The sequence below is a fragment of the Aspergillus karnatakaensis genome, assembly GCF_047715665.1.
Source record: "Aspergillus karnatakaensis strain CBS 102800 unplaced genomic scaffold BJY04scaffold_1, whole genome shotgun sequence".
Taxonomy (NCBI): Eukaryota; Fungi; Ascomycota; class Eurotiomycetes; order Eurotiales; family Aspergillaceae; genus Aspergillus; species Aspergillus karnatakaensis.
Window position 1 is genome coordinate 774,341 of NW_027395713.1, and position 27,098 is coordinate 801,438.

General features: G+C 51.0%; 11 protein-coding genes across 11 annotated transcripts; 4 read left to right on the top strand and 7 right to left on the bottom strand.

Annotated features, from left to right (window-relative positions):
* The first annotated feature begins 158 nt into the window (after positions 1 to 158).
* BJY04DRAFT_176111 (glycerophosphocholine phosphodiesterase) lies at positions 159 to 4,625 on the top strand. The gene is made up of 4 exons (XM_073709430.1): positions 159 to 820; positions 880 to 3,714; positions 3,767 to 4,167; positions 4,221 to 4,625. Exons 1-4 carry the CDS (start codon positions 685 to 687, stop codon positions 4,434 to 4,436), a joined length of 3,588 nt encoding a protein of 1,195 aa, XP_073577321.1. The 5' UTR covers positions 159 to 684; the 3' UTR covers positions 4,437 to 4,625.
* Positions 4,626 to 4,707: 82 nt separating this feature from the next.
* Positions 4,708 to 6,588, top strand: BJY04DRAFT_176112 (TFIIH/NER complex subunit TFB4). The gene is made up of 2 exons (XM_073709431.1): positions 4,708 to 4,997; positions 5,066 to 6,588. The coding sequence occupies exons 1-2, from the start codon at positions 4,952 to 4,954 to the stop codon at positions 6,181 to 6,183; spliced, it is 1,164 nt and encodes a 387-aa protein (XP_073577322.1). The 5' UTR covers positions 4,708 to 4,951; the 3' UTR covers positions 6,184 to 6,588.
* A 41-nt stretch (positions 6,589 to 6,629) lies between these two features.
* Positions 6,630 to 8,653, bottom strand: BJY04DRAFT_176114 (threonine aspartase 1). Its single transcript, XM_073709432.1, has 5 exons — positions 8,520 to 8,653; positions 8,252 to 8,451; positions 7,220 to 8,188; positions 7,052 to 7,161; positions 6,630 to 6,994 (listed from the first exon to the last, which is right to left on the bottom strand). The coding sequence occupies exons 1-5, from the start codon at positions 8,624 to 8,626 to the stop codon at positions 6,875 to 6,877; spliced, it is 1,506 nt and encodes a 501-aa protein (XP_073577323.1). The 5' UTR covers positions 8,627 to 8,653; the 3' UTR covers positions 6,630 to 6,874.
* A 794-nt stretch (positions 8,654 to 9,447) lies between these two features.
* On the top strand, positions 9,448 to 11,232 carry BJY04DRAFT_176116 (actin-related protein 3). The gene is made up of 4 exons (XM_073709433.1): positions 9,448 to 9,674; positions 9,753 to 9,775; positions 9,849 to 10,204; positions 10,284 to 11,232. Exons 1-4 carry the CDS (start codon positions 9,640 to 9,642, stop codon positions 11,181 to 11,183), a joined length of 1,314 nt encoding a protein of 437 aa, XP_073577324.1. The 5' UTR covers positions 9,448 to 9,639; the 3' UTR covers positions 11,184 to 11,232.
* A 3-nt stretch (positions 11,233 to 11,235) lies between these two features.
* On the bottom strand, positions 11,236 to 13,199 carry BJY04DRAFT_176118 (tRNA (uracil(54)-C(5))-methyltransferase). Its single transcript, XM_073709434.1, has one exon. The coding sequence runs from the start codon at positions 13,182 to 13,184 to the stop codon at positions 11,307 to 11,309; it is 1,878 nt and encodes a 625-aa protein (XP_073577325.1). The 5' UTR covers positions 13,185 to 13,199; the 3' UTR covers positions 11,236 to 11,306.
* A 76-nt stretch (positions 13,200 to 13,275) lies between these two features.
* On the top strand, positions 13,276 to 15,470 carry BJY04DRAFT_176119 (mitochondrial 37S ribosomal protein uS5m). The gene is made up of 2 exons (XM_073709435.1): positions 13,276 to 14,469; positions 14,537 to 15,470. The coding sequence occupies exons 1-2, from the start codon at positions 13,449 to 13,451 to the stop codon at positions 14,764 to 14,766; spliced, it is 1,251 nt and encodes a 416-aa protein (XP_073577326.1). The 5' UTR covers positions 13,276 to 13,448; the 3' UTR covers positions 14,767 to 15,470.
* BJY04DRAFT_3589 (DASH complex subunit DAD3 family protein) lies at positions 14,928 to 15,695 on the bottom strand. Its single transcript, XM_073720201.1, has 3 exons — positions 15,459 to 15,695; positions 15,190 to 15,356; positions 14,928 to 15,116 (listed from the first exon to the last, which is right to left on the bottom strand). Exons 1-3 carry the CDS (start codon positions 15,621 to 15,623, stop codon positions 15,089 to 15,091), a joined length of 360 nt encoding a protein of 119 aa, XP_073577327.1. The 5' UTR covers positions 15,624 to 15,695; the 3' UTR covers positions 14,928 to 15,088.
* Positions 15,696 to 16,377: 682 nt separating this feature from the next.
* On the bottom strand, positions 16,378 to 19,747 carry BJY04DRAFT_176123 (putative serine/threonine protein kinase (Nrc-2)). Its single transcript, XM_073709436.1, has 5 exons — positions 18,355 to 19,747; positions 18,131 to 18,304; positions 17,945 to 18,070; positions 17,512 to 17,893; positions 16,378 to 17,461 (listed from the first exon to the last, which is right to left on the bottom strand). Exons 1-5 carry the CDS (start codon positions 19,253 to 19,255, stop codon positions 17,116 to 17,118), a joined length of 1,929 nt encoding a protein of 642 aa, XP_073577328.1. The 5' UTR covers positions 19,256 to 19,747; the 3' UTR covers positions 16,378 to 17,115.
* A 7-nt stretch (positions 19,748 to 19,754) lies between these two features.
* On the bottom strand, positions 19,755 to 20,817 carry BJY04DRAFT_176126 (uncharacterized protein). The gene has a single exon (XM_073709437.1). The coding sequence runs from the start codon at positions 20,634 to 20,636 to the stop codon at positions 19,959 to 19,961; it is 678 nt and encodes a 225-aa protein (XP_073577329.1). The 5' UTR covers positions 20,637 to 20,817; the 3' UTR covers positions 19,755 to 19,958.
* A 1,431-nt stretch (positions 20,818 to 22,248) lies between these two features.
* On the bottom strand, positions 22,249 to 23,949 carry BJY04DRAFT_212552 (uncharacterized protein; the record flags this gene model as incomplete). Its single annotated transcript, XM_073714606.1, has 1 exon — positions 22,249 to 23,949. One exon carries the CDS (start codon positions 23,947 to 23,949, stop codon positions 22,249 to 22,251), a length of 1,701 nt encoding a protein of 566 aa, XP_073577330.1.
* Positions 23,950 to 24,495: 546 nt separating this feature from the next.
* BJY04DRAFT_212553 (uncharacterized protein) lies at positions 24,496 to 26,623 on the bottom strand (the record flags this gene model as incomplete). The annotated part of the gene is made up of 4 exons (XM_073714607.1): positions 24,496 to 24,792; positions 24,856 to 24,912; positions 24,973 to 25,658; positions 25,714 to 26,623. 4 exons carry the CDS (start codon positions 26,621 to 26,623, stop codon positions 24,496 to 24,498), a joined length of 1,950 nt encoding a protein of 649 aa, XP_073577331.1.
* Positions 26,624 to 27,098: the final 475 nt, after the last annotated feature.

Sequence of the window (27,098 nt, forward strand, 5' to 3'; positions counted from 1 at the left end):
ATTGAAATGACCGTGCAAAGTAAGAGTCCGGGTTCTTTGCCACTCGATGGCCCCAATGGCCCCAGTGCTCGTAGGGCGGGCGATTACTTGTCAGCGCCAACTCCGTGGTTCTGGGCCAGTCTCCGCTCCGCAGTCCACTTTCCCCATCCATCTTGCCATTTCTCAATCCTTACGCGCGCCCTGACCGCAATCTTTTTCCTCTCACCTCATTCTTTGTCAATCTTTGGGCTTTTGACCCTCCCCTGCTCTATACTTGCGCCAGTGGCTAAGGTTCCACGTGCTGCTCATCATTCCTTAATCCCTCCTGTGACCCCTCCTCCTTGTCCGAGGTTTCCCGCCGCCCCTACAAAAAGTAGCGGAGAAGGCTTCAGCTTCCTTTTCTACCTCTCAGCATACAATCTTATTCACCCTGGTCTTCGCTTAGACATACTCATGGCGCTCTTTACCACAAACATTTCCCACTCCTCCTCCTCCTCTCTCCGTCGCTCCTCGTTCATCTAAACTTTCGTCGTCCTTTTCTTTATCGATCTATTCCCTGGTTGCGCCGCAATAAGGTCGGCCATTGAAAGAACAGCATCGAACGATATATTCCCCATATTACATCCTCAGTGGAAATACGTCGCAGGTATTTTTGTGTTGATTGTCTGGAATTGTACATAACGGGCTGGAGATACACCTGCAACCATGAAGTTTGGACACAATCTGCCCAGAAATGTGGTGCCAGAATGGAGCTCTTCCTACGTCCGGTACAAGGATCTGAAGAAGCTCATTAAATCGCTAGCTGAGCGTGTGAAGGCAGGTCAAGAGGCAGATCTCGCGGGTGAGACATCAGATCATTGCGTACTTTGGACCGCCCAGCGGCCCTCCTAACGCTTCTAGGCTTCTTCTACTCCCTCGACCGGAATGTCGAGGACGTTGATCACTTTTACAACAAGAAGTATGCCGACTTCTCCCGCCGCTTGAAACTGCTTGAAGACCGCTATGCACAGCCTTTAGATGGAAGTCATCTAGACTCGGAAGATGTGGAGGACCTTCTGACCGCGTTACTCGAGTTGCGTGGACAATTCCGAAAGCTACAATGGTATGGCGAAGTCAATCGTCGCGGATTCAACAAAATCACCAAAAAGCTCGACAAGCGGGTCGGGTCACAGACGCAGCAGAAATATCTTGCGCTTAAGGTTGAGCCACTGCCTTTCGCAGACAATGCCAAAGTTGCAGAAGCTCTGAAGAAAATCAATGATTGGCTCTCCGCTTTGGGCGATCATAAGACCTTTGACGATGCGAGCTCGACGCATTCCACCCTTTCATTGAAGAGAGGCGGCCCGTCTCGCCCCAACTTGAAACTTCCGCCAAATACACTCGCAACCATTGATGAAGCGTTGCGGAAGGACGATACTCATGTACTGCTTGAACTGCTAGAGGACCTGAAATCGGCCGCAGACGAAGCGGGTGAGGACGTATTTCCCAAAGTTCTTCGGAGTCTTCTTCAGCGGTCTATCTACTATCGCTCCAAGGCGTGTATATCCGCCGTACTTGGCCGTCTCGACTCGCTCGAGGAAGAGGACGATATCAACAAGCGCAATTGCATTCATCGTTTGGTGATAGCCATCGGAAGGGCTCAGGCTACTACTGACTCAGAGCAGTCGGCGTCAATGGTCCTGGACTTCCCTTTGGATACTTCAAACTACATTACACCTGCTGCACTTCCTACTTTGCAGCCTCCTCGCCCAGTTGCAAAGGAATCGAGTCATCCGCAGCATTTGGACAGATCTGATCCTGCGGTGTCTGTCCTTGATTATCTGCTGGATCATCTTCGTCCTGAACAGCAGGAATCCCTGCTTTCCAAAGACCTGTCTGGCCGCACGCCCTTGCACTACGCCGCGCAGTATGGGTTTAGGGTTGTGTGTGAAGTGATCATTGACCATCTCCAGGCTTGGGATCTATTCGATGTAACTGAGGGAATCGATGCTCCGCGCTGGCAGGACAACGATGGCTGGGCCCCGCTTCATCTTAGTGTTGTCGGTGGCCATCCTTTGACTACTCAGGCTTTGCTCAAGGCCGAAAATTGGAAGGGCCAGAGCGAAGACAAGGCTAGAATTCGGAAGCAAGTGCATAGGTCGAGCGCAGTCCTTGCCCTAGCTGTAAAAGCTAATTTCATCGACATTGTTCAACTGTTGGTTGATGCTGGGGTCGACATCAATTACCAAGATAACCAGGGTGAGACTGCATTGCACGTCGCAGCTCGCTTTGGTCATGACAAATGCGCACTAATTCTATTGAAAGGAAACGGTGGCCAGAAGGCCGACACTGAGCTCGCTGAGCAGACCTATTCGTGGACTCCGCTTTTTGTTGCTAGTGTCGATGGCTCGTTGAGTGTTGTGGAAGCTCTAGTTGAAGCGGGAGCCGATCTTGAGAGATTGGATTCCTCTGGCTGGACAGCGAAAGAACATGCTGCATTGCGTGGACATCTTGAAGTGGCCAGATGCCTCGCCAAAGTGACTCCTGAACCTGAACTCCCCGAAGTGGAACCCTCCATAACGGTCCCTACGACTTCTGGCGCCACCACGTCTGGTCCCTTGACACATTCCCAGTCCCAGTCGTCTCTCCAAGGTAAAAAGTCAAATGGAGCGAGCTCCTCGGGGAGTTCTCCCACGAGAAACCCTGAGCCTGTAAAGTCATTCGGACATCGGTATCTTACCGACGAATCCATGATTCTGGTCAGCTTGGGCACCATGGATAACAGAAAGCATGTGAATGCTGTAAATCTCGACCGCATCCCCATGGAAAATGCGCATGCCACTCAGCTTGATACCGCTCTATCCATCGTGGTCTCTGCTAGTGGTGGACATGGCGAGCCTGAGATTATTGACCTTCCTGTGCAAGACAACATTTCCACGGAACCGATCGTGTTCCATACAGCGGATCCTAGCAAGGTTAGACTACTCTTTGACCTTGTTCCTACCTATGCGGGCTCGAAAGATCAGATAGTTGGCCGAGGTGTTGCCTTGCTTTCCAGTGTGAAGCCAACCGTGGGCTCTCACCGCATTAACCTCCAAGGCGATTCTACTGTTCCTATTGTCGCAGCTAATACCCTGGAAGTGATCGGATCCATTACCTTCAATTTCCTTGTTATCACCCCTTTCAAGCATCCGAACATGTCTATCAACAGAGAGCAGACTTACTGGAGGAGTATGGCCTCAACCATGGTTATTGGACACCGAGGCTTGGGTAAGAATTTTGCGAGCCGGAACTCGTTGCAGCTGGGCGAGAATACTGTTCAGTCTTTTATTGCAGCGGCAAATCTAGGCGCCTCTTATGTCGAATTTGACATTCAGCTTACAAAGGATCATGTTCCTGTCATTTACCATGATTTCCTGGTCAGTGAGACAGGAATCGATGCCCCTGTTCATACCCTCACGCTGGAGCAATTCCTTCAAATCGGAGACCGCGGTTCAAGTCGAACACCCGCTTCTCCAAAGTTGGTCGCTAGCTCAGGGGAACAGATTAGTATTTCTCCCCGTCAACGGTCTATGTCTGTTGGTGGTTCAGAGAATGACCCTTATGAATTGAATGAGCGGATCAAGCATACTCGGGATTTCAAGATTAAAGGTTTCAAGGGCAACACTAGGGGAAATCACATCCAGGCTCCTTTTGCTACCCTCGAAGAGTTGTTCAAGAGATTGCCTCAGTCGGTTGGGTTCAATATGGAGTTGAGTAAGTTTATCGTTCATCAAGCATGCCGAATCTTTTTTTGACGACGCTACAGAATACCCAATGCTTTACGAGAGTGAAGAGGAGGAGATGGATACTTACGCGGTGGAGTTGAACTCTTTCGTGGACACAGTCCTCAACAAGGTTTACGAATTGGGTCAGGGTCGCAACATGATTTTCTCTAGCTTCAACCCTGATATTTGCTTGCTTCTATCCTTCAAGCAGCCCTCCATCCCCGTCCTGTTCCTGACCGACTCGGGGTCCAGCCCTGTCGGTGACATCCGAGCAAGCAGTTTGCAAGAGGCCATTCGCTTTGCTTCCCGCTGGAACCTGCTCGGAGTCGTGACGCAAGCAGAATGTTTGTGCCTTTGCCCTCGCCTCATTCGCGTGGTCAAAGAATCTGGTCTGGTCTGTGTTTCATATGGTACCTTAAACAACGATCCTCACCAGGTCAAGGTAATCTCTCAATTATCCGTATCGCTCTGAATTTGTCTAACAATGCTGTTTAGCTCCAAGCTGCCGAAGGAATTGATGCGGTCATTGCCGACTCCGTCCTCGCGATTCGAAAGGGTCTCACCGAGCACAAAGGCAAGGGCGGCTCTACGCCCGGACTCACTCCGCATGCCAGCCCACTCAGCCAGCCTACTCTCGCAGCTTTGAAGGAAGCATACAAGATTCCAGTGCTGAACCAGGCGGAGCAGAAAGATGACCACCTTAACGTCTAGACGGCCGCATCAGCCATGACCAACGCTTATTAGTTACCTCATCTTCGCGTTATGGTGGCCAGACATAGAAACATATTATTTTTAGAGAAGTGAATACTACGAAGCTTAGCTGTAGATGTCAATGCAGCTTATTTGAGCCGCATACACCTCGTGGACATGAATATGTAGACCTTTGAGTCTTGTATGGTAGCATGCAATGATCACGTGTTGTCCAGTCTATTTTTGAGGTTTTTGGCGGAAGCTCCGACTCTCGCATGGATAGCTCCGCAATAACTCTTCCAAGCTCGCAGCATCGTACTCTTGGAGCTGAATATACTTCTCTGCGAGAACTATCTGTTTAGCTCCACTGAGGAACATCTAGAACGCAGTCTACGAATCTACCTGACTGAGGGAGATTCCGAGCTTCGTTCATGATGCTCGTCTCTTCCAACTGAAGAGCTAATATCCGCTGCGGCCAACCTTGTGCTGTCTCATCCAGCTCCCTTTTCACTTCGTCAAGTCGTCGACTCGCCAAAATGAACGCCGTAGATGCGACTGAGCATTACGAGACGAGTGCGCATGGTAAGGCATGGCCTCAAATTTGGCTTCGAGCTGTGGAAGCAAACCGCTGATGAAGAATGGCATTCTAGATCCCGCACCGTCCCTACTAGCAGTCATTCTCGACACGAACCCCCACGCCTGGGCGCTCCTTGAGAAAGACGGGAAGAATCAGCTCCCGCTGTCAACCGCCCTTGCCAATATCCTCGTCTTCCTCAATGCCCATCTTGCGTGTAACTACGCGAACGAGGTCGCTGTCGTCGCGTCACACAGTCACAAGGCAGCTTGGCTCTACCCATCATCCTCATCGTCCGCGCCAACAGACTCAGACGGTGATGTTACCATGACAGCCGACGGGAACAGCAATAGCAACAGTAGTAGACAAGTGAACAAATACCGTCCTTTCCGCGTCGTCGAGGAGCAAGTCACATCCAACCTCAAGCACCTCATGGACTCGACCAGCCGCGGCGACATCGAAAGCAACACCTCAACAATGATGGCCGGCGCTCTGACACTGGCCCTTAGCCACATCAACCGGCGTACAATCGCCTGGGCTGAAACCCACGGCGGCGGCGACACATCTTCCCTCACCCGCTCCGGCGACCCAGACACAAGCACAACAGGCATGCTCGCGCGGCGCTCAACAACTACAACCGCCACAAACGACGGCACAGCTGAGGGTCTGCAATCCCGCATCCTCATAATCTCCGTTAGCAGCGCCACCGGCTCCGCACACCAATACATTCCTATAATGAACGGCATATTCGCGTGTCAACGCCTGCACATCCCCATCGACGTCTGCAAACTCAGCGGCGACGCCGTCTTCCTTCAACAAGCCTCCGACGCAACAAAAGGCATCTACATGTCCCTCTCCGAACCCCGCGGCCTGCTCCAATACCTAATGATGGCCTTCCTCCCGGACCAGCGCTCCCGGAAACACCTTGTCCTCCCAACCCGCGTGGACGTGGACTTCCGCGCCGCATGCTTCTGTCACCGTCGTGTGGTAGACATCGGCTTCGTGTGCTCGATCTGCCTAAGTATATTTTGCGAACCACCTGAGAACGGCGACTGCCTGACCTGCGGCACGCACTTGGCCACGGGTGACTACGGCGTAAAACCAGCTGTTGTGGCTAGGAAGAAGAAAAAGAAGAAGGTGCGTGCGAACGGAGTCTCTGGGACGCCGACGCCGACGCCGACGCCGGGGCTTTGATTGTTTTCTTTCTTTCCACGCTGCGGTATCAGTTTGGATATTCTCACCCCTCTGTAGAGCAGATGATGTGGTAGGCCTCTACGCATTCGAGCCGCTGTCACACTTGGCTAAGAGCTCACTCAATACAAGTTATTTTGTCTTGAGCTGTTTGCAACCTGGCCTACGACTCATCACTGGCTAACTATAGCCCTACACATGACCCCCTACTGAACGACGAAGTGAACAGCTTGGAAAATACTACGATATACAGTATGCTAGACTAGTTGGTCTTGACACCTTACTCAGAGCTGATAGGGGCTAACTGAATACGCATATTTGTCATCTGGCGTGGAGGGGAACGAATCTACAATGAGAACATGGAATTATAGATTTAACGTACAAATATATACGTCAAATGAGATCAAGCTACGCATGTAAATGTGAACAAATTATGAATTCAACTTACGGCACACAATCAAACTCGAAGCGGCATGTCTTGATGAAAGCTATTCAAGGGGCCCAAAGCAAGAAAATATGGTACAGCATCAGCAACCCAATATTACACAGGTGATTCGTATAACGCCTTGGGGATGCATGAGGTGGAAGCAGCAGCTGAAAAAGATGTGTATCCGCAAGCACGGTCTGGTTGCGATAATCATTTCAGATCAAAGCGGGATCATGTCTACGCGCGAAAATAGGTGCAAAACTCATATTAGGAGGTGTGCCACTTGGTTCGGAAGGCTTTGCCACCTTGCGCAATGCTTCCGTGTCCGTTGCTGCGAGACATGACGGAGGAGGGTTTCTTGTCTTCGCTGCTCATATTGGCTAAGACCTACGACACCGGGTCAGCACTGTGTTTGTTATTTTAAGCAAGATGTATTGAGCTCACGAAGGAATCAGTGTTGTGCGCAAAATATAGGTAGATTCCATCGACGGTCTTCTTGACGGTCATGATCCCGACAGAGCCATCACAGTGACTCGCTTTCACGCCAGGATGTCCTAATGCATGTTTGTCAGCATGCTCTCGTACGAAGTTTTGAGTGAGCAGATGAATTACCCATAAAGTCAGTCGCTATCATTGCTGCCATGGCTTCATCTTCGGTCACCTCTTCGAAGTTACCGTCAGCACGTTTCCGGTGAGAGTAATAGACGCGCGAAGCACATGTGCTAGCTGCCAAAGTGGTAGCGATATGTTCACCAGTACCGGAAGTGACACTCGCAACGCACGTCTTTTCAGGATCGCCGGGATCGACGGGTATGACGCTGGTGCCTATTCCGTTTAGGGCTGCAGGACCAATCCTACCCTTATGCTTCATCCCAATACCGCCAGATGAAGAGGCTGCTGCAATATGTCCATAGCCATCTATTGCTATAGCACCCACGGTGTCACTCACGCGATCCTCCGTGCAGCCGAATAGGTCTGATGAGGATCCATCGCGGCCATGGGACAGAAGGGAGGACGAGTCAATATCCATGAGAACACCCGGCTGGATACCCGCCCTCAAGGGATTAGGCTGGAAGATGGGGTTGCTGAAGAGGTTTGGAGGCCTCATCATGGGTTTATCACTAGAAAGATCGTTACTCTTGGATGTTGAGTTATGAGGAGGTATAGCTTGTGCGTCCACAATCGGCGGTGGAGCATGCGCACTATCTGCGTTGCTCATATCCGCTTGGGAGGAGCTGGCAGGGGGGCTGGATGCTGGCTGTGAGCTAGAAGGACTCGCCGGGACTTGGAGATAGCTCTTGACTGGGCGACGATAGTAGGTGCTATCAATCTCGTTCGAGCCCTGTGAGCTGCGCCGTTGTCGGATATCCGCTTCTTTGAGCTCCCTCTGCCATTGCAACCACCTTTGTCTTGCCGGACTGGACACCAGTCCATCATGGGGAAGTACCACAAGGCCTTGTTCATATGCATAATCTGTGGCGCCTGGACCGACAAGGAAGTTCGGAGGCACTCGGTGCAAGGTTAAGGGTTCTTTGGACGCATCGAGGATGGTACGCGCCACTGAGATGGGGTTCTTTACCTCTGGTGAAAATATTAGCTCTGAAGAGATCAAGACACGAAACAAGACGACATAGATAGACTCACGCGCCACGGCGCCTACAGCTCCACTCCGCCCAAGGTGGTCGACGACAGTGGCGTCGCATTCAACTGTACCCTCGATAGTCGTGTTACTACCATAGCCAGCATTTGTGATTTCAGCATCCTCCAGGTACATGATGGCAATCTCAACAGCATCAACTGCTGAGCCTCCGTTGCGAAGCACACTCATTGCCATTTTCGCCGCACTGCTCAAGATCAGCAACAGCTTTCCAAGTGTGGTCCTGGAGACGATTGAATGAGATTAAGGACTCACTTTTCGCAAACTTTGAGGTGAGGTCTCTCGAAATCACGGCGATGGAAGCCTGCGCCAGCATGGACGAAGATGGCGGAGACATGCTTTCCTTTCTTTGCGCGATTCATGGTCACTTGAGGTTTCTGATGCTTGGATGATGAGGGAAGGGAAAAGAGCAGGGAGGTCAGAGGGTGAAAGCGAATGGCGGAGGTTGGTGTTGCCTCTGGCCTGCTACTGAGGCATTTCACAAGAGACGACTAATCGAGTTGGGTGCCAGTGATTTTATGCGTATAGTTCCTAGGTGGTTGCTCGGCACAACAAACCTCCAGAAGCAATCCTGTCAGGTGAGAAACTCAGGACAAAGGGCGGAAGAAGGAGTGTATAAATATTCAGAGCCTGATTCTTCAACCTGGTCTGACCGGATCAGGGGATGGTGTAGCTCTTAGGGCACAATTAAGAATAAACCAGGCTTGGAGAAGGATATGGATATGAGCGTTGGGGAAGATATTAGGAAGCATCAGGGAGAAGAAGGGTACAACAGGCGACTGACATCAACTAATGAGTGCAGGTGCCTTCCTCTGCAGGTGCTAAAGCCGCGATGGTAGCTGCCTTTATGGACCAAATGCCGCTACTAATCTCATCCTGAGGCTGAAGGTCTCCGCATCTGCAGTCGTCAAAGGGCTGGTCAACTGCAAGAGAATTATGCGCATGTATCTAGTCTAAGGGGCTGCAGGAGCCCGCTGCAGCAACATAGAGATCTAGATACAAGTGTTTGTTTGTATAGTCTACTGCCCAATAATGGAGTGACTGTGCGACGGCCCGGGCGCTCCAGCCACACTCAGATGCTGTGGCTTGGCGTACTTTGGCATCACGTGGCAGGCTGTAACAGACGGTATTACGTATCTCTCCGACCACCCACCGCCCTACCCTGCGATGCGCTAATCTGCCTGCCTGCCCACCCGCCTCCATACCTCCAGGCTGAGCCCCCCTCCTCGCTCCTTGACCCCGTCTTTATCAGTCCTTATTCTCTTTGACGTCTTGTAATCCTAGGCCTGCCCTCTCATCCAGGCCTCCTTGAGCGATTATATTATCTGCGAATTGCTGAACAGGGGGAGCGTGTGTGCGCCCGAGCTCATCCGCCATGGCCTCCCAAACCCCGGCCGTTGTCATGGACAAGTATGTTATTCGATCTCCGATTACTATAACCTCAATGGTACCATGAGCTGCAGCTGACGCCAAAATTCTACTTTTCAGCGGAACCGGTTACTCAAAATTAGGTATATCCATCCAGCTACCACACCCCAACATTACAGATCCCCGCACTGTGACCGGACAAGCTGACAACTCCAGGTTTCGCCGGTAATGACTCGCCCTCGTTCGTGTTCCCAACCGCAATCGCTACGAAGGCAGGTGCTGGAAGCGCCGGAGGCTCTGCGCGACCCGCTGTTGCGAACAAACCGTCTTTTTTATCCTCGGGTGGAGGTGGAGGTGGGCATTTGTCCGCGAAGCGTGGCACCGAGGACCTAGACTTCTTTATCGGTGATGAAGCTCTTTCAGCCGCAAGCGGTCCCGGTTACGGCATTAACTACCCCATCCGACATGGTCAGATTGAGAATTGGGACCATATGGAGCGGTTCTGGTCAAACTCAATCTTCAAGTACCTGCGTGTCGAGCCGGAGGATCACTATTTCTTGCTCACTGAACCCGTAAGTCGAGCTTCTGACATGGCTCTGCCGGTAATACGCAGCATAATCTCCATTGTACTGACATTTCCCTCGCGGATAGCCACTCAACCCCCCGGAAAACCGCGAAAACACCGCCGAGATCATGTTCGAGTCCTTTAACTGTGCCGGTCTATACATTGCTGTTCAAGCCGTGCTTGCACTGGCTGCATCTTGGACTTCTTCCAAAGTCACCGATAGGTCTCTCACCGGAACAGTCATTGATTCAGGTGACGGTGTCACCCACGTTATCCCCGTCGCAGAAGGCTACGTCATTGGATCTTCAATCAAGAGCATCCCTATTGCCGGTCGAGACATCACCTATTTCGTACAAAGCTTGCTTCGAGACCGAGGTGAGCCGGATAGCAGCTTAAAGACCGCAGAGCGGGTGAAGGAGGACTACTGTTACGTCTCCCCCGATATCGTCAAGGAGTTTGCCCGCTACGATAAGGAGCCCGATCGATTCCTGAAGCACACCGTGACCTCACCCAATGGTCGTAGTGTGAGCATCGACGTCGGTTATGAGCGTTTCCTTGCCCCTGAAATCTTCTTCAACCCCGAAATCTACTCCTCCGACTTCCTGACCCCGCTTCCCAATGTTGTGGACGGTGTCATCCAGTCTTCTCCTATTGACGTCCGAAGAGGTCTCTACAAGAACATTGTGCTGTCAGGAGGTTCTACTCTTTACAAGGACTTTGGCCGACGCTTGCAACGTGATATCCGACACCTGGTTGATGCTCGTATTCGTGCCTCCGAGGCCCGTAGCGGAGGAGCACGCAGTGGTGGTCTAGACGTGGCGGTCGTCACGCATAAGCGACAGAGGCATGGGCCTTGGTTTGGAGGTAGTCTGCTGGGCCAGACTCCTGAGTTCCGCAGCTACTGCCACACAAAGGCCGAATACGACGAGATCGGCCCCAGCATTGTCCGGCGATTCGCCCTCCTCGGTGGCCCAGGCAGTACCTAGAATTGTTCCGTGCGTATTATCTTGTCTATAGTATTCCTGCAAAAAATAAATTCTCTTTCGAGTATATATGCCATCAATTAAGACCCTTATACCCGAACACCTGGCTATATACAGTGTTTGAGCTCAAGCCTTCTTCTCAATCGCAACCTTATTCAATACAGCCACGCCCTCCACATGTCCCGTCTGCGGGAAGAAATCAAACCCGCGGATACTTTCAATGTCATATCTAACTCCTAATCTCTCATCACCCTGCACCATGACCGCCACATCCCTCGCCTGCGTATGCACATTACAACTGACATACACCACCCTCTTAGGTCCATAAGCCAGCAGCTGGCGCAGGAAATCCTCGCTGCATCCCTTCCTTGGCGGGTCAATAACCAACAGCGTCTGATCTGCAGGATACGGCACGTCCTTAAAGAGGGTTGCGGCGTCTGCAGCCGCGAACCCGGTGTTAGGGAGGGAGTTTGCACGAGCATTTTCACGCGCGGAGGTGATTGAGTCGCCGGCGACGTCGACGCCGAGACTGGATTTGAAGAGCGGGGAGAGGGTTATTGTGAAGAGGCCGGAGCCGGAGTAGGCGTCTAGGAGGTACTTGATTGGTGAAGGGGAGACATCGGTGGAGGAGGGGGCGAGGGCTTGTTGACGAATGTACTCTGTGAAGCCGGAGAGGATGGAGTTGTTGTTTTGAAAGAATGCGCCGGCTTTGTTGGTGAAGATATAGTCGTCGATGTACTCGACAGATGTTGCGTTTTGGTCCGTCACGCAGCGCTTTTCTTCGATGTAGTTAGGGCGGTCGAGACTGATCAGGTCGCCGGATTCTTGATCAGGGGTGTTTTTGTTCTCGTAGGTAATTGGGGTCTTCGGGGTCGAGTCGGGGTCTGTTTGTGTTGAGGGGTCTTTGGGGATGCGCGCAGTGGATTCGCGGAGGAGTATGGTTGCGCCCTTCTTGTACTTGTGGATGTTGTCTGCCGCCTTCTTTCTCTCACTCTTGATACCTTGTCTGATGATGTCTGTTCCTAGCGGGCAGTCTTCGATGTCAATGTCTCGTCGTTGGTTCTTGAAGGTGAAACCAATAGGTGGTACCTCCGTCACTGGTCCATCAGGTCCTTCCTTGCGTTTAGGCATACCAAAGTGTGGTGTGAGTTTGGTCCTATAACCGTACTGCAGAGGAGAGGGGAAGGTATCGCCAATGGCGGGTATAAGTTCAGGAATGAGGCCGGAGAAATTAGCGTACGCCTTCTCCACGATGCGCTTCTTATGCGCCAGTTGATCCTCATATGTAAGCATCTGCAGCTGGCATCCGGAGCATGTTCCAAAGTATTTGCAACCTATCAATTCATCTCGTCGCTGTGGGCCAGGCTCAATCACTTTTATAAAGTCCGTCACACTGTGGTTCAATGCTCGCACATGTCGCACAACCTTCACAAGCGCCTTGTCCCCGGGAACAGTGAACGGGACGATGTAGACGTGATCCCCATTCTCCGAAAGCGCTAATCCATCTCCTGTTGAAGATATCTCCGCGACGGTCACTTCAATCTCCGTGAAGGGCTCAGGGAGGGTAGGTAGCGGCGAGGCATCGACTGGGCTTTCAGCGTCCGGCATGTTCTTTTTCAGGAGTTTTTCAATATCAGTCTGCAACACTTCATCAAAGTCCTTGTCCTTCTTCTCTAACTTGGCCTTCTTCTGTCGCTTAGGGCCATTGTGCGGGTTTCTATTTCGAGGGCCATCGGCGGGCCTGTTCCTCCTGAACGTCTTGTCGCCGGTTGGCTGCGGCATTTCGTCGAACCACTTTGGTCTTCCTTTGTCGGATCTGTCTGTGCTATGCCAATGGGGGCCTTTGTAGGAGTTTCTATTCTGTGTCGGATTTAAAGGTGAATAATGCGCATTGCGCTGCTGCAGAGTGATCGAGTTCGAGGTTGAGAGTACCTGAGATGCAGGTCCTCGATGTGGAGAGTAAAGTATCGGTCGAGAAACGGGCAACCGCAGGAAACGGGACATGTGTGAATATTGTGATGAAGCGAAAAGAGCTGAAGAAAAAAAAAGAAGACGAGAGTCGCGATGGGGGAAATTCAGAACCAAGCAGGAAAACGGTGACGTTGATTGGTCGGAGGGCATCCGCTGAGAATTTCTCTTGTTCTGCCGGGACCTCAAAAGTTGTCCTCCGGCTTTCTCCAATCATCCCCGTCTTTGCCGTCCACGCTCTTTACACCACCCATTGCTTTCCACGGCCTCAGGAGGGCGAGAAAGTTTTTCCCCGCCACTATGAGCTTCGCCCGGCCGGCAAGATGCCTGTTCTGCAGCTTTTCACGCGCCGCGACCATGGGTACTCGCGTGCCTCGCCGGCAATTCCAGCTATCAGCTGCGCAGTTCGCCAACAAGGACCCAAAGCCTTCCGATGATAGACAATCCTTGCCACAGCTCCAAAAGGAAATGAAGCCGGAAAGCTTCAAGCCGTACACAGAGGAGGAAAAGGCCCGGCTAAGGGAGCAATACACGCCCGAACAAATGGCCGCAATTGAAGCCGGCGAGGCGGCCATCGACCCGAAAGATCTTGCTGAGCAGTTTCGTGTCCGCACAGACCTTATGAGACTCGAATACCTCGATGATTTCTCGACAATCGAGCCGGGTGTTGACAAGCCCGTCCGCGCTCCTCAGACCAACACCGACTATAACGCGAAGCTGAAAACTCAGGACGACTTTGTCAAGGACCTTGGCCAGATTATGGAGGAAATGCCGGAGGGTGCTACAAACGTTGACTTTATGAAGCGATTGGCAACGCTCCGCATGACAACGGGGAAGGAGGAGAACGAGTTGAACCCGCATAGCGTGCTCCTGCCGGACTTGTTCAACCCTGGGAAGCGAATTGACGAAGAAAACAACGTTGATCCCGCAACACTTCCACTTGAAGGCCACGAGCAACGAGTTGACCGGAAAGACGAGGAGCCAACCGATGCCCTGATCACACTGATGAAGATGACCAAGTACGACGCCAAGGAGATTCAACGCTTAAAGTCTCGAGTCCTCGTCAGCCACCGCGTCGTCAACCAGACCCGTCTAGGTAAAATTCAGAGTCAATATGTCCTGGCGGTTGCTGGTAACGGCAATGGTCTGCTCGGTATCGGCGAAGGTAAATCCGAAGAGCAGCAGGATGCACAAACTCAGGCGCTGTACCGTGCCATTCGAAACATGCAACCAGTCCCACGGTACGAAAATCGTACAATTTTCGGCGACGTAACAGGAAAGTCCGGCGCAGTGGAGTTGAAACTGATGAGCCGTCCTCCTGGTAAGCATACTCCCCAAACTCACCTGACTCCATCTTTAAACCACACCCAGAACTAATAAAACCCCAGGTTTCGGTCTCCGCTGCCAAAGCCTCATTTACGAAATGTGCCGCGCAGCCGGTATTACCGATATCGCGGCCCGCGTCGACCGGTCTCGGAACCACATGAACACAGTGAAGGCCGCATATAAGGCCCTTATGAGCCAGCGCAACCCTGAAGATGTCGCTCGTGCTCGGGGGAAGAAGCTCGTGGATGTGCGCAAGGTTTACTACTCGGGGAAGGCCATGGCGGAATCATAGACTGTACGATTATGGCACATTGTCCGGTTACCAGCCAAGCTTTACTTTAGCATTTCTGGTTTTGTTCTGACGATGTATATAATACTTTTTTTTTGTCTCTTCAGCATCTGATATCGACCATGTACTTTTATCAATTTCAATCATCACCAAATACAAGACCTCGAATGTACCTCAATGTAGCAGGCTAGTCTCCTTTCTATCTTTCTCCGCCAGAAAATAAAACAAGGGTATATCCCGCCATCCATGTTTTTCCAACCCAAAATATTAACCCCAACGCCAGAAGCCCAGTCAATCAACCAAACACGAACCCGAACTCTCGAACTCAATAAAAACACTCAATACCCCTGCTCCTGATAGCTCACATCCCCCACATCCCCCGTATACCCTCCTTCCTCCCCTCCAATCCCCATCCCAGCATCCTGCTGCTGCTGCTCCTCTCCCTCGTTGAAAATCTGCTGTTGCAACACAATGCTGTAAACACTTGCCTTGAGCAACGTACAGACAGTCGCTGTCTTTCGTTCCAATTGGCGGAGTCCGTCAAGGGTTATCGTGCTGGGGGAGTCGGCGAGGGAGGAGAGTTTCGTAGAGAGCTGCGCGCCAGATTTTGTTAGAAGCTAGTCTCTAATCGGGCCGAACGGGGTTGGAAGAGAGTTAAGGAAGCGGGGAATTGGGTGAGGGTAGGAATATATTACCTTATTGACATTGCCTAAAAGCCGAGTATACTCTTCTAGGACTTCTTGTTCGAGGTCGGTGACGAGCGGGTGGGAGGGGCGGAGGAGAGGGTTTTCGGAGGCCGATGCGGGTGGGTTTGTCGGGGGTGTTGTGCTTCGGGAGGGGGTCGGGCTTGAGTCGGCCATTATAGAGAGAGATTTGGTGTTGGTTGGCTTTGAGTTGCGATTGGGGAGGGTGAGAGTTAGTGGTGGTCGTGGTGGTGGTTTTGTTGATGTTGCGGGGGGCGGAGCGGATTTAATCTGGTTGGGCGGGGATAAGGCGCGTCTGTTGACGAACTGCCGTGTGAGCCAACGTCTGATATCTATGATCTCATCTATTGATTCAGCTTTGTGTCAGCGTTATATATTGATTAAGGAGATGTTGATCGAATACATGTGCTGAGGAGCCCTTGGGTTGTTATTAATTGTGAGTGTTTCGTTTTTCCGGAAGGAACTGTATATATATATACAGTAGATATGACGAATTTTAAGATCCAGGCTTGTAGGTCTTACTGGGAGATGGTACACTTCATATGTTAATTGAAACCCGTAGAAATCAGATCGTATCTATACCTATACTGAATGGGTTTGCACCTTATAAGTATCGTGTATGCCGCCCTAAAACTACCTACATTACAAGACGCCACTAAACCAATGGAAGCCACTTAGCATGCTAGAGGACGGCATTGACTTTTAAGTGGCATTGTTAGACCGAACAATAATCATTTGAAAGAGTCCAAAAGCATTCCATCAGTGATGAACAGATGGTGGTAGGGCAAAGTTGGAAGGGAGGAGAGGTCGCGGTACTTTGGTTATAGTTGGTTGGCAGGGGCAATTGTTGGAGATCATTGTGAGTTGGAGCTGCAAGGATATAGCGAAAGCGGCCGGGCCCAAAAAGTGAGGGAAGTTTCCTTTCTATGCAAATAGATGATAAAAGAGTTGTAGAGACGGCTGACTTTGACCAGCTGAGTTATTAGACTGGCTGTGACTGACAGAAATTCATACAGCTTATAGTAACGGTGAATCCTTATCTCGTTCAATGAACCAAGATTACTGAGGATATGACGATCAGTTTTCGCGGCTAGGTGAATATAATCGTAGATGGAGAGTGCAGAGAAAAACAGTTATAACCGAGACCAATGATCGCATCCAATCAAGTAGTAGTGATAGCAAAAAACAGATGATCAAGGTGTAAAGATAGAAACAAGCAATACATCGTATACGCAGACGCTGTAGTGTGGGAGCAATGTGTGTCAAATCAATTATAAAATGGATATCGCCAACGCCAAATTTGCAGCAAGGAGAGTCAGACCAGCGCAACTGGAAGTAAGACAGAAATGAGTGTGGTAGAAGGACGGCTAATAATACCATAACATCCAGTACAGCAAAAGAGACCGGATTTATAACTCATGCAGGAGAAACAAAAAAACAATGGCCCTCGCCCATAATAATGTTCAGCAAGACGATGGAAGAACAAAATGAAGATCTAAACGCCCCAAACTCCGAATAAAGCGGCCGAAAATGGTTCTCGAATACACATTGTTTTCATGCATCATGATCGTGAAGGGATAGGAGTACAGAACGCGCGCGGGCAGTTTCATCTATCGTGTAAAAGACGGCAGGTTCGGTATTGAGGTGTCTAGAAATCGCCGTCGTGGTGAAGAGTGACGCTGTTGAACTCTTCAAAGGGATCCGCGATTTCGCCAGTGGGAGTGGCCAGTCCAGAATTTAGTGGGACACCCTTCATCTTTGATGGGTTCTTTTCCCCAATATCAACACTCGCACTCTCTTTGACGTTGCGGAAGTTGACCGTTTCATTTCCACGGCTCTGATGAGGAATCATGGGTGGCTTCATATGACGGATAAGGGCCCACTGTGTTTGCCGAAAGAATGGATGGGTCTTGACGTCGGACGCGCCAGCTCTAGCACCGAGACGTTTTGTCTCGTCCTTGATCAGCAGCTTGCGGATCAGTGACTTGCACATACTGTTTCATGTTAGCTTCGTGTCCTAGTGATAAACGTAGGTGCAACGTACTTGGAGATTTGCTGTGCACCTCCCTGTTCAGGGAAGGGCACCTCGTCACGGAGAATATTCCCAAAAGTCGCATTGCGGTTTTTACCCTTAAAGGGTGTAGTCCCGTACAGCATCTCGTAGATGAGAATGCCCAGAGTCCACCAGTCCACAGCGCTAGTATGCCCGCAGCCTTTAATGACTTCAGGAGCAATATACTCTTCGGTACCAACGAAGGAGTTGGTTCTGAAATCAGCAATGCATGACTTCGTGTCGATGGTAGGGAAAGATGTGTTTGAATTGCCGCTCCGCGCTGGAATCATAGTAGGCGCGCCACCTGATCCCGATTGCTTAGAAAGATCGAAGTCCGACAGCATTATGTGCCCAGATTGATGGAGAAGAATGTCTGGACAATGTTTGATTAGCTGTGCCCTAATAAGTATTTTGATATACCCACTTTCTGGTTTTAGATCACGGTAGATGAACCCCATGAGATGCAGGTACTCGAGAGCAGCGGTGACCTCGGCCGCATAGAACCGAGCAGCATCTTCTGAGATGCACTTTCCTGGGCGCGTTTGCAAAGCTGCCAGCAGTAAATCATCAGTAAGCAGGCCTCAACCTTGCTATAATCGAGAAAACAGACCTCGGAAGAACTCCCCGCCACTACAATACTCCATGCACAAGTAAAGATAGTCCTCAGACTGGAAAGAGTGATAGAGAGTAACAATGAACGGATGGTTACTGGTGGCAAGGATTTCTTGCTCTGCTAGTGCTCGTTTGATCTTGTTCCGTTTAATCATCTCCTTCTTACTCAAAACTATTACTCGATTAGTATAACTTTGTATAACGGGTAGGAACGTAACTCACCCTTCATGGCATATAAACGACTGGACTTTTTCTCCCTAACGAGATAGACTTTGCCCACATCGCCCTTACCGATAAGCTTGATCTTATCAAAGCTAGCCGGCCCGACCTCAACGTTGCGCACCTTGATTGAATTGGAGCTGTATGTTCGTCTGAAACCTCCACTAGAGGTGCGTATCTGTGTGAGGGTAGGTAGCTTGTCTGAACCGGGCTGCGGGACAGTGAGATTTCCGTCTTTATCAACGTTTGCGCTGACCTCCACTAGGCCAACCTCGGAACCGGAAGCCCCAGATTGCACCAAGGGCTCTTTCCCGAGTTCTGCAGTCTGGGGACGACCATCGGCGCCGCTAGCGTTGAACAGCCCTTGGGCATTGGGCGCGGAAGCTACACGACGTAGTTTCCGAGCAAGTTCCTCTTTATTGGCCGTCGTGGCCTGTTCCGCAGCCGTAACACCATCAACTTGTAGCTCTGGAGTATCTGGAGGCGACGATGGGACCGAACCGTCGTTGCGGTGCTGCAGGGCCGGTTGCCCCTGATGGACAAAGTACGGATTGGCCGTCGCAGTAGGCGAGACTGCATCATCCAGCGGGTTTCCTTCACTGGCGACAGTCGCCGAGCGGTTTCGACCAATTATGGGGAGAAATCTAGACTGTCTGAATGTGGATTTGAGTTCATGTTTGACGGGTGTGGACGAATTGTTTTCCCGATCGGAGCCGTTGCCGTGATGACCGGATTGGTGGGAGGATGTGCTACTTGAGCTGTTGATGCGGAAGAAGTTCTTAATCTTGGTTGGGAAGTGGCTCGAATCGCTGGAATGTTTTTTGGTGGGCATGGATAGACCGGGGAGATTTCCACGTTTCTCGTTGGCCCCGGCAGGCGGGTTGGAGGCGAAAAGCTGCGTCATCCCACTAGAGTGAATAACCAACTCCTAGCAGAAGACGTACGGATGGTGTTGCGTGAAGGTTCCAAGGTGGAGTGAAAGGACGGAGGAATTATTTCGGCGACAAATTGGTCGAGAAAAGAACCCCAGTAACGGGTGAGGGAGCGCGGGGGGAGACAGAACAGGCGGCGTGGAGCTAGGAATGTTGGAGACGCATAGAGAAGGGGAGCGGTGGAATAGGACCGGCAGATGATGAAGTGATAAGCAAAGCCAGGAAAGAGAGACGGAGGGATGGCGAAAAGAGCGGAGGAGAGATGAAGCGATAAAGCCGAGAGATGGTCAATCCATTGACGGCGGATTGAATGGTTGATTATTGCGAGCGTTGGAGGAGGAGGTCCGGGTGGAGGTGGAGGAGGGTGTGAACCTGGGAGATTCTTCTACGGGGCTGAGTCAGGAATGGCCACATTATTAATGTTTGCGAGTCAACAACAGCAACACCTTCAATGAGAGAATTCGATTATGCGTTTAAGTACCAAATCAATGCTAATGATACAATAATCATACACGAGGCCAGATATCCATCTTCCATCCTAATAGTAGTAATTCGACTCCTAGCGCCAAGCCAGACAGCCTCCTCTAACTCCCAATCCCACAGAGAAGAATAACACTGTTGACTCGGAGTAAGTTTACCCCTTACTCTCCGACTTCGCCACATGGAGTTCTCCCCTCAGACCAGCTCAAACCCGTCGGCTGTCCGTCCCGCACTATCAAAGGAGGGAAGAAAAGCGTGTGCAGTGACATTTTGAGAAATAGCGGGAGCGGCCGACTTGTGCAGAATTGGACTCCAATCCCTGTTGAAGCACTGGGAAAGTAGCGGGGAGTGTGGATGAGGATCTGACTGCCAAAGCCTTCTTGACACCTGCACGGGCTGGGCATATTCGACTTTCACTGGTGCCTCATGCAAGGACTCCTCCCTGTTCTTGACGAACGTGATCGGTACTTCCCTTGGGGGTTCCCTAATGGAAACACCAAGCGACTTCTTACGCTCTTCACACAACCTTTTCGCTAGCCCTTTAGATGCTCCAGATAGTGCACGAAGCAATCCATCAATGGGCTCGCCGCGCTCATCAGTCTCTTCGATAGTACGGTAGAGATTGCGGACAGTTGGCGACAATGACCTCGACTTTGACTTGGTGGGTGTGTCCCATGCCTCATTTCGGGGAGGCGTGACAGGAACTGGCATCGCTTTTGGAAGAGGAGCTAGAATGCTGCTCATCTGGATTTTTCCGAAAAGTACCTGCAAGTGTTCCTTGTAGAGTCGCACCGTATCGAGCTCCCGCACCAAGCTCTTCCGTTGCTCGACTAGAAGTTTCTTCGTTTCAGGATCGATGACCCAAGCATGCATTGCTGTAAACCTATCGATTTGGGATAGTTGAGCCGAAAGTGCCTCATATTGCTTGGTGGCATCCTCTAGCGACTTCTGATAAATCGCCTCCTGAAGGTAAGGAGGGGTTATCTGATGGTTTGAAGCAGCTGTCTGGCTGTTTACTGCAGGAGAAGCCTGAGGCAGTTGAGAGAGCTGCGGGACTTGAGGAAGTTGAGGTAGCTGGGGTAACTGTGGTAGCTGAGGTACCTGGGGCATTTGAGGCGCCTGTGGCATTGGAGGTACTTGTGGGAACTGCGGCCACTGTGGGCTGGCTCCAGAAGGGCTCGGTGCGTAACCTGCTTGGTAAGGTCCGAATGTATCGGGAGTTACTGTATTCAATCCGCTCCAACCTGGAAAGCTTGATGCCGCGGTGGAGACTGGCTGAGGCTGGAAAGGAAATGTAACCGGGGCGGCTTGCGTACCTATCATATGCGATGGGGTCTGAGGCTGTGTGAAGGCGTTTAAGAAGCCATCTCCGCTTATTCCAAGGCCTGGGAATGTAGTCAATCCAGCTCCTGGAATTTGACTGGGGGCCAAAGGAACGTTGGGATATACAAACGGACTCGCGGTACCAAGAGGCTGAAAGCATGGAGCGTTGGCCGCGTCTACCCAATAATACCTATAATCAGGGCCGGAAGTCAAGGATGTGGTGAAAAAGAACTTACCTGCGGGCAAAGGCGCAGTTTTTGAAGTCTTGCCCTCCCCGTTGTTCGCGGTTTGTCTTGGCCGATTCTCCGACTTGGGCTTCATTTCGCTCTTCGCCGCGGAGCCAGCCATCTTCGACACATCGCTAGTAGCGGCACTTGCAGCCTTTGAGCCTAATGGCAAACTCCATTTGGGAGGCGAATCCCAGGGATTCATGGGTACAATACGGCCTCCAGCAGTAACACGTTGTGGTTTTGGGGAGGTATGCTGCTCCACGAATCGCACGAACGCATCGTCGAACTGAGAGCTGGGCTGTAGCACTGGGTGTTCCGGCTGATGGGGCGTATTTTGGGTGCTCAAGGCCAGAGGTGCCATGACCTGGCGTCGTGAGTGGCCGGAGACATTTCTCGGACGATTGACAGATTGTTCAGACAGGACGTTTGAGCGAACCAGGTTATCTAACGGCTGTCTGTTAGGATATGACTGGTTACCGAGGGGTTAACATAGTACTCACTCGTGAACGCCTGATCGCTGAATCTCCCCAAGTCAATATGAGCATTTGGCTTTGCTGCCAGGAGTGTCTGGATGTCGTATTTGGTCATGACTTCTTGGATGAATGAATGTATACCAGGCGGGCGTTGTTTTTGGATTTTGGTGGAAAGAATGAACGAGAATGAAGCGTGAAAACAGCAATTGTTGGATTGGAGAGACACAAAGGAGGAAGAGGACGAGAGGTCGATGAAGGGGAGAGAGAAGGAAAAGGAGGAGATGAGGAGGAATTGTTTGGGATGGGATTGAAGTAAGGTGAGGTGGAAGGGAAAGCAATGTTACTTTTGTTGACAGGGAAAGAGCACACCCGGACCACAACACATCCCCCCAAGTAGAAATACGGTCGAATTCAAACTCCATTGGCAGCACTAATCATTTACCTACTTTCTCTGTAGCTTCAAACATGCTCGTGTACTTTTGTTGGCTGAAGATTGCTAGTCAATTGCCACTCGTCTTCAATTTCCTCTGCGAAAGATGACTCCATCCTCCGTTCTGCGAGACGAGGCGGGCTTGCATTGTCCGTCATCTCCCAACTGCCATGCCTCTTATAGCCTCTGGCGGAGGCTGCAGGGGGCTTGACTTCACTTCCTTCCCACTGCGGCTTTTTGAAGGTGATGTCCGAGTCGCTGGCCATCTTGCTGTTCCCTTTGAACCCCCCCAAGCTAGGTTTTCGCTGACTTTTCACATACCGGTTGTAAGCTAGAAACGCAAGCGCAAGCAGTGCAATTACCGCAATAGTGACGGTCGCGCCAATAACTCCGGCAACAGCACTGCTCATTCTGCCATGGTCTTCGTGGACCCTATCGGCTCTATTTCCAGCTGTCTTCGCAACACCGGAACAAAACACGGCAGAGGAGTTGCAACGTCGACACCAGTCCGCAGTCGTTCCCAGCGACAGCTTCTGCATTTCCGCTTGGAATTCGTTGAATGGAATCGCAATCTTGCTGGGGCTGTATCCGAAGAGGGGATATGGGACGAACTTGGCGCCCGTGCCGTTGCGGAGGAGGAATTGTACATAAAGCTGCGACGGGTCGGGGTACGTGGGGTAGCTCTCGCTTCCAATGCTGAACAGTTCCAAGACAATCGAAGCCCCCATGTTTGGCAGAGAGGTAAACCTGGAGTGCTGAGGGCTCGCTAGACCTAAGAGCGAGAAAATGGAGACTGCTGTCTCATAGCCGCCAAATTTGAGGGTCATCTTGCCCTCAATTCCCCGTTGTTGAACACTTGTCTCAAACGCACTCAAGACGCTAGATGCTATACCCTGTCCTGCAATGTTTCGGATACTGTCATCAGAACCGCCATAGCCTGTCGTGTTCCCGTTTGTCGCAAAGACGTAGTTACCTGCGTACCACCGGGCACGTTTCAGGTCCTCTTGGCTTAAACTGTGCAATAAGGATACGTTATGCACAGCTTGATATTCCAAGAACTCGGAGATGGAGGTTGCATTTGCATAGTTGGCGTCCGAAGTGCCGTATTCTCCTGACAGAGCCTGGGCGTGGAGATGATTGTAGAACACAGATGAATCCTGGTAAGTTTGCCAGAACTCCTTGCTGCTTAGGTACCTGATGTTTGCCAAAGTATGCGCAGGACAGAGCGCCTGTCCGGCTATAGTGATTGATTGAGGATCCTCCACGCCATGAGTGACGATAGACGGATACTGGTATCCTCCTAGCGGACCAGATGTTACTGACCCATCGGCCTCTTCCGCATCATTACTGAAGAACGTGGAGTTAAAGGACTCATCAAGCGGGGGATAGAGACCCTGCATAAAGGCCTGTGCGGATGCAAGAACAGCGATCTCAGGCGTGGATGCAACTCCGACGTCCTCGCTATCAATAAGGTAAGGAGAAATGTTCTCGATTCTCGTACTCGAACCGTCAAGACCGGCATTGAGGGAAACATATCGATCACGAAATGCAGAGCCGGCATCGTGTAGTTGGTTTGCTCCATGCGGTGTCAATCCACCTGGGCGGCTGGTTACGTCTCTCTCTCCACGGACCGTGTATGCAAAAACTGCCCAGATCTGGGCAGTCTGATCCTGTGCCGTAGCCGGAAAGCTGCCCAAACCGAGGACAAGGAGGATGATGGAGCTCAACATACTGGTAACATCTGCTGGGGCTTACGAGTAACCATATGGGGAACTTAGGGACTTTAAGAATATGAAGGCTGCCCAACGTGACGACATCATTTGTGGGTTGCAACGCTGCCGCCATACTGCACGGCTTTTCCGGCTAGTGGATGTCTATTCCGCTCTTACTTAGCCCTAACGGAGTTTATGGAACTAAAAAGCTTGGAGGTAAGGCTTGTTAAAAGCACATCAGTTCTAGGCATTTGATTCGATGTTGAACAAAATAGGTATAAGTTTCATGACGTGTAGACGGCTAGAGGTTACATTCCGCACCCGCGATTCTCGAGCACGACCTTAGGGCCCATGGTTACAGGATGGATAAAAGTAGTTATACGTTTTGCTGCAACATCTTAACAGAATTGTTCTTGGCAATCATTGTAGTCTATCATCTAAGAACAGATAAAAGGCCTCATGCCCCAACTATCCTCCCTCTTCACTTAGAAGATGTTCTAATCGAAACCCACTCCCTGCCGCTGCCTGGCAATCTCTAAGTGATGTCTTCAATGAAATCTTTCATCAGAAGACTACAGCCCCTTTCACCCCTTCTTCCTCAATAGGCCGGTAATCCGGATCCTCAAAATACGTCCATGCGGGGCGATAGTCAACATCCGCACATGTGCCCTCCTTCGGCGTGCCAAAGATTGACTGTTGATCGGGGAGATCCCGGTACCAGCAGGTGCAAGTGGCCTTGCCCAGGTCATCATACATCTTATCGGTTGTGTCCTTGCACTCAATGCCGCCGTTCTCTCCTACGGGGACCGTTCCGAGGGGCTTTGCGTCGTCAACGCTGCCAACGCCGAGAATCTGGTAGACCTATTTGATGTTAATGCTAAAAGCCCTTGGAGGCTTGAGCTTGACTTTGGTAGAAGAACGTACCAGGCCCCATTCCGTGAGTGATCCTCCATATTTGTTAACTCTTGTATCAGTATCGCACTGTGGAAATGTTAGTGGGATTTGCTTTGGGACAATGGGGGTGAAAGTAGAAGGTCTCACTCCATGGAGGATTGTCCGGAAACGATCAAGACAGAGATCAGTATCCCTAAGCCCTGGACCTCCCTGTGGCCAAGTCCTGTTTCCGTTCCATGAGCCACCACCATAATACGCTCCAAGCCACAGCACGCGGTCGCCAACAGGGACGCCCCAATCTAATCCCAGAACTTTGGGAGCCCCGTCGCGCGTCGCCCCAGTGCCTTGGTTGATAAAAGTTGTTAGAACCGTGCCATAATTCCCTTCCGCTTTGCAGAAGGCTTTGATCTGTTCCTCAGCCTCGTCCACGGTGAAGGATGCTCGGTCACTTGGAGCGTCTTGCCCTGTCTTAGCACACTCTGGCTCAGGTGTTCTTACGTAGGTGCTCCATTGAAAGAGACCGGCGTTGTAATCGTCGGTGTACTCAGTGGCCGCTAGCCCGTCGGTCAAATCGAGTGTAATAACCTCGCCGTCGTCGACGTCGTGCAAGGTGAATGCGTCGTCGTTGTTATCAGTGTCTGCCGTGGTCAGGGTATCGTTGGAAAGAGAAGCAGTGTTGACGCTAAATGTGCCATTCTCGGAAATGACAAACATGGCCCCTCCTCTACTAAACCAATCCTCCGCTTGTCTGTCTGCCAATGGAAGCCAGGGGTATTGGTTATCGAGCTTCGACTGAACCCATTTAGAAAGGGCGTATTGAGCGTATGTGTCCGCTTAATTGCTATATTAGCATTATATCTCACAATCCACAATCAATGAGAGACAAACCGTTCAATGTGATCCCCTCCTTGGTGATGCTGTCTCGTGATGTCCGTGCAAGAATCTTGCAATTCTCAGGTCCATAGACATCCCTCAAGACAAGTTTCCTCTTATAATCGCGGCTATCCGGCTTTCTCACATACTCGTACATGTGCATGGCCATGTCTACGATTCGGCGGTTCGCATTTTCCTCGTAAGTCATGACAGTTGCGTGCATCATTTCATGTAGCATGACATATGCTATGGAGAGCAGTTCAGTACCAAAGTCCGTGAGAGCACTGAAGAAAGAGGAGAGGGGGGTCATTGTAGGCATACCCTGATTCTTGTACTTGGAAATATCATATCTCCACTTGAAATCATCCACGTCCTTGTTATCTTTGATGGCCTTTTCCAGTGTGTCGTAATGGAAGAACTTCTCGCAGAAATGCATGTTGGAGACTGCGTCACCCTTGTTTCGAATCTTCCCATCGTCGCCCTTTTCCGTGTTCCATTGGTATGCAACAACGCCCCCCGAACTGCACTTATTCTGGTACTTCTCGTCGTTTTTACTGCCACACCGCGCATTCATCTTGAACCCAGGCCAGAAGTAGCTTTGCCTGAAGGTTGCAATGTTGTTATATACCGACTGAATGTTTCCCTGCCAATCTTTGTTCAAGGCACTCGGGCCAAAGTAGTCCATGGCCCCTGGGTCGTTGCCAAAGTCAATATTACTGACGTGCTCGGCCATGTCAACGGCATTTTCGTGGGCCTTTTTGATAGCCTCTCTCTGTTTAGCTGAACAGCCTTCGAAGTGTAGCCACGCCCATTGGGCTTCGACATCTCCGTCTTGTCGAGCTGAGATTGTGCTTTCGACGGGAGCAGCGCGGGCGGACAGGGAAAGGAGAAGAAGTAAAGAGGAGAGAAAAGGTGTGCCGATCATTTTGAATTGACCGTTGTTCTTGCTGCTGTTGATGCTGCAGTATTCTCGCTGTAGCTGGAGGACTTGTATATATACCTATAGAGGCGACTCAGGCGCCCCCCTTTCCATGATCCCACGCCTCTCTTTCTATCTATAGCCCATATTGAACGACTCAGGCCTCCAGGTATTTTGATCGATCAGCGTCATATTGCCTTGCAAGAGCCACGCCAGAAGTCACAAACGAGACACCAAGAACGGCTGATGATTCCCTTCATGACGGGATACTACACCATCCGGGGCTGTGCTGGAACAGGGTCTTGGAGGCTAAACAGGCTTGCTCTAGCTCTTACTAGTCTAGTACCGTGGCCGTCTAGCAGGAAGCAGGAATCAGCGATAGGCTTTGTAGACGGGCGCAGCAATAGGTGGCCTGAGACCAACCTAGCCAACGTGGCTGTTAGGCGCGCAGTACTATAAGGTAGGAGCAATCCCGCATCTG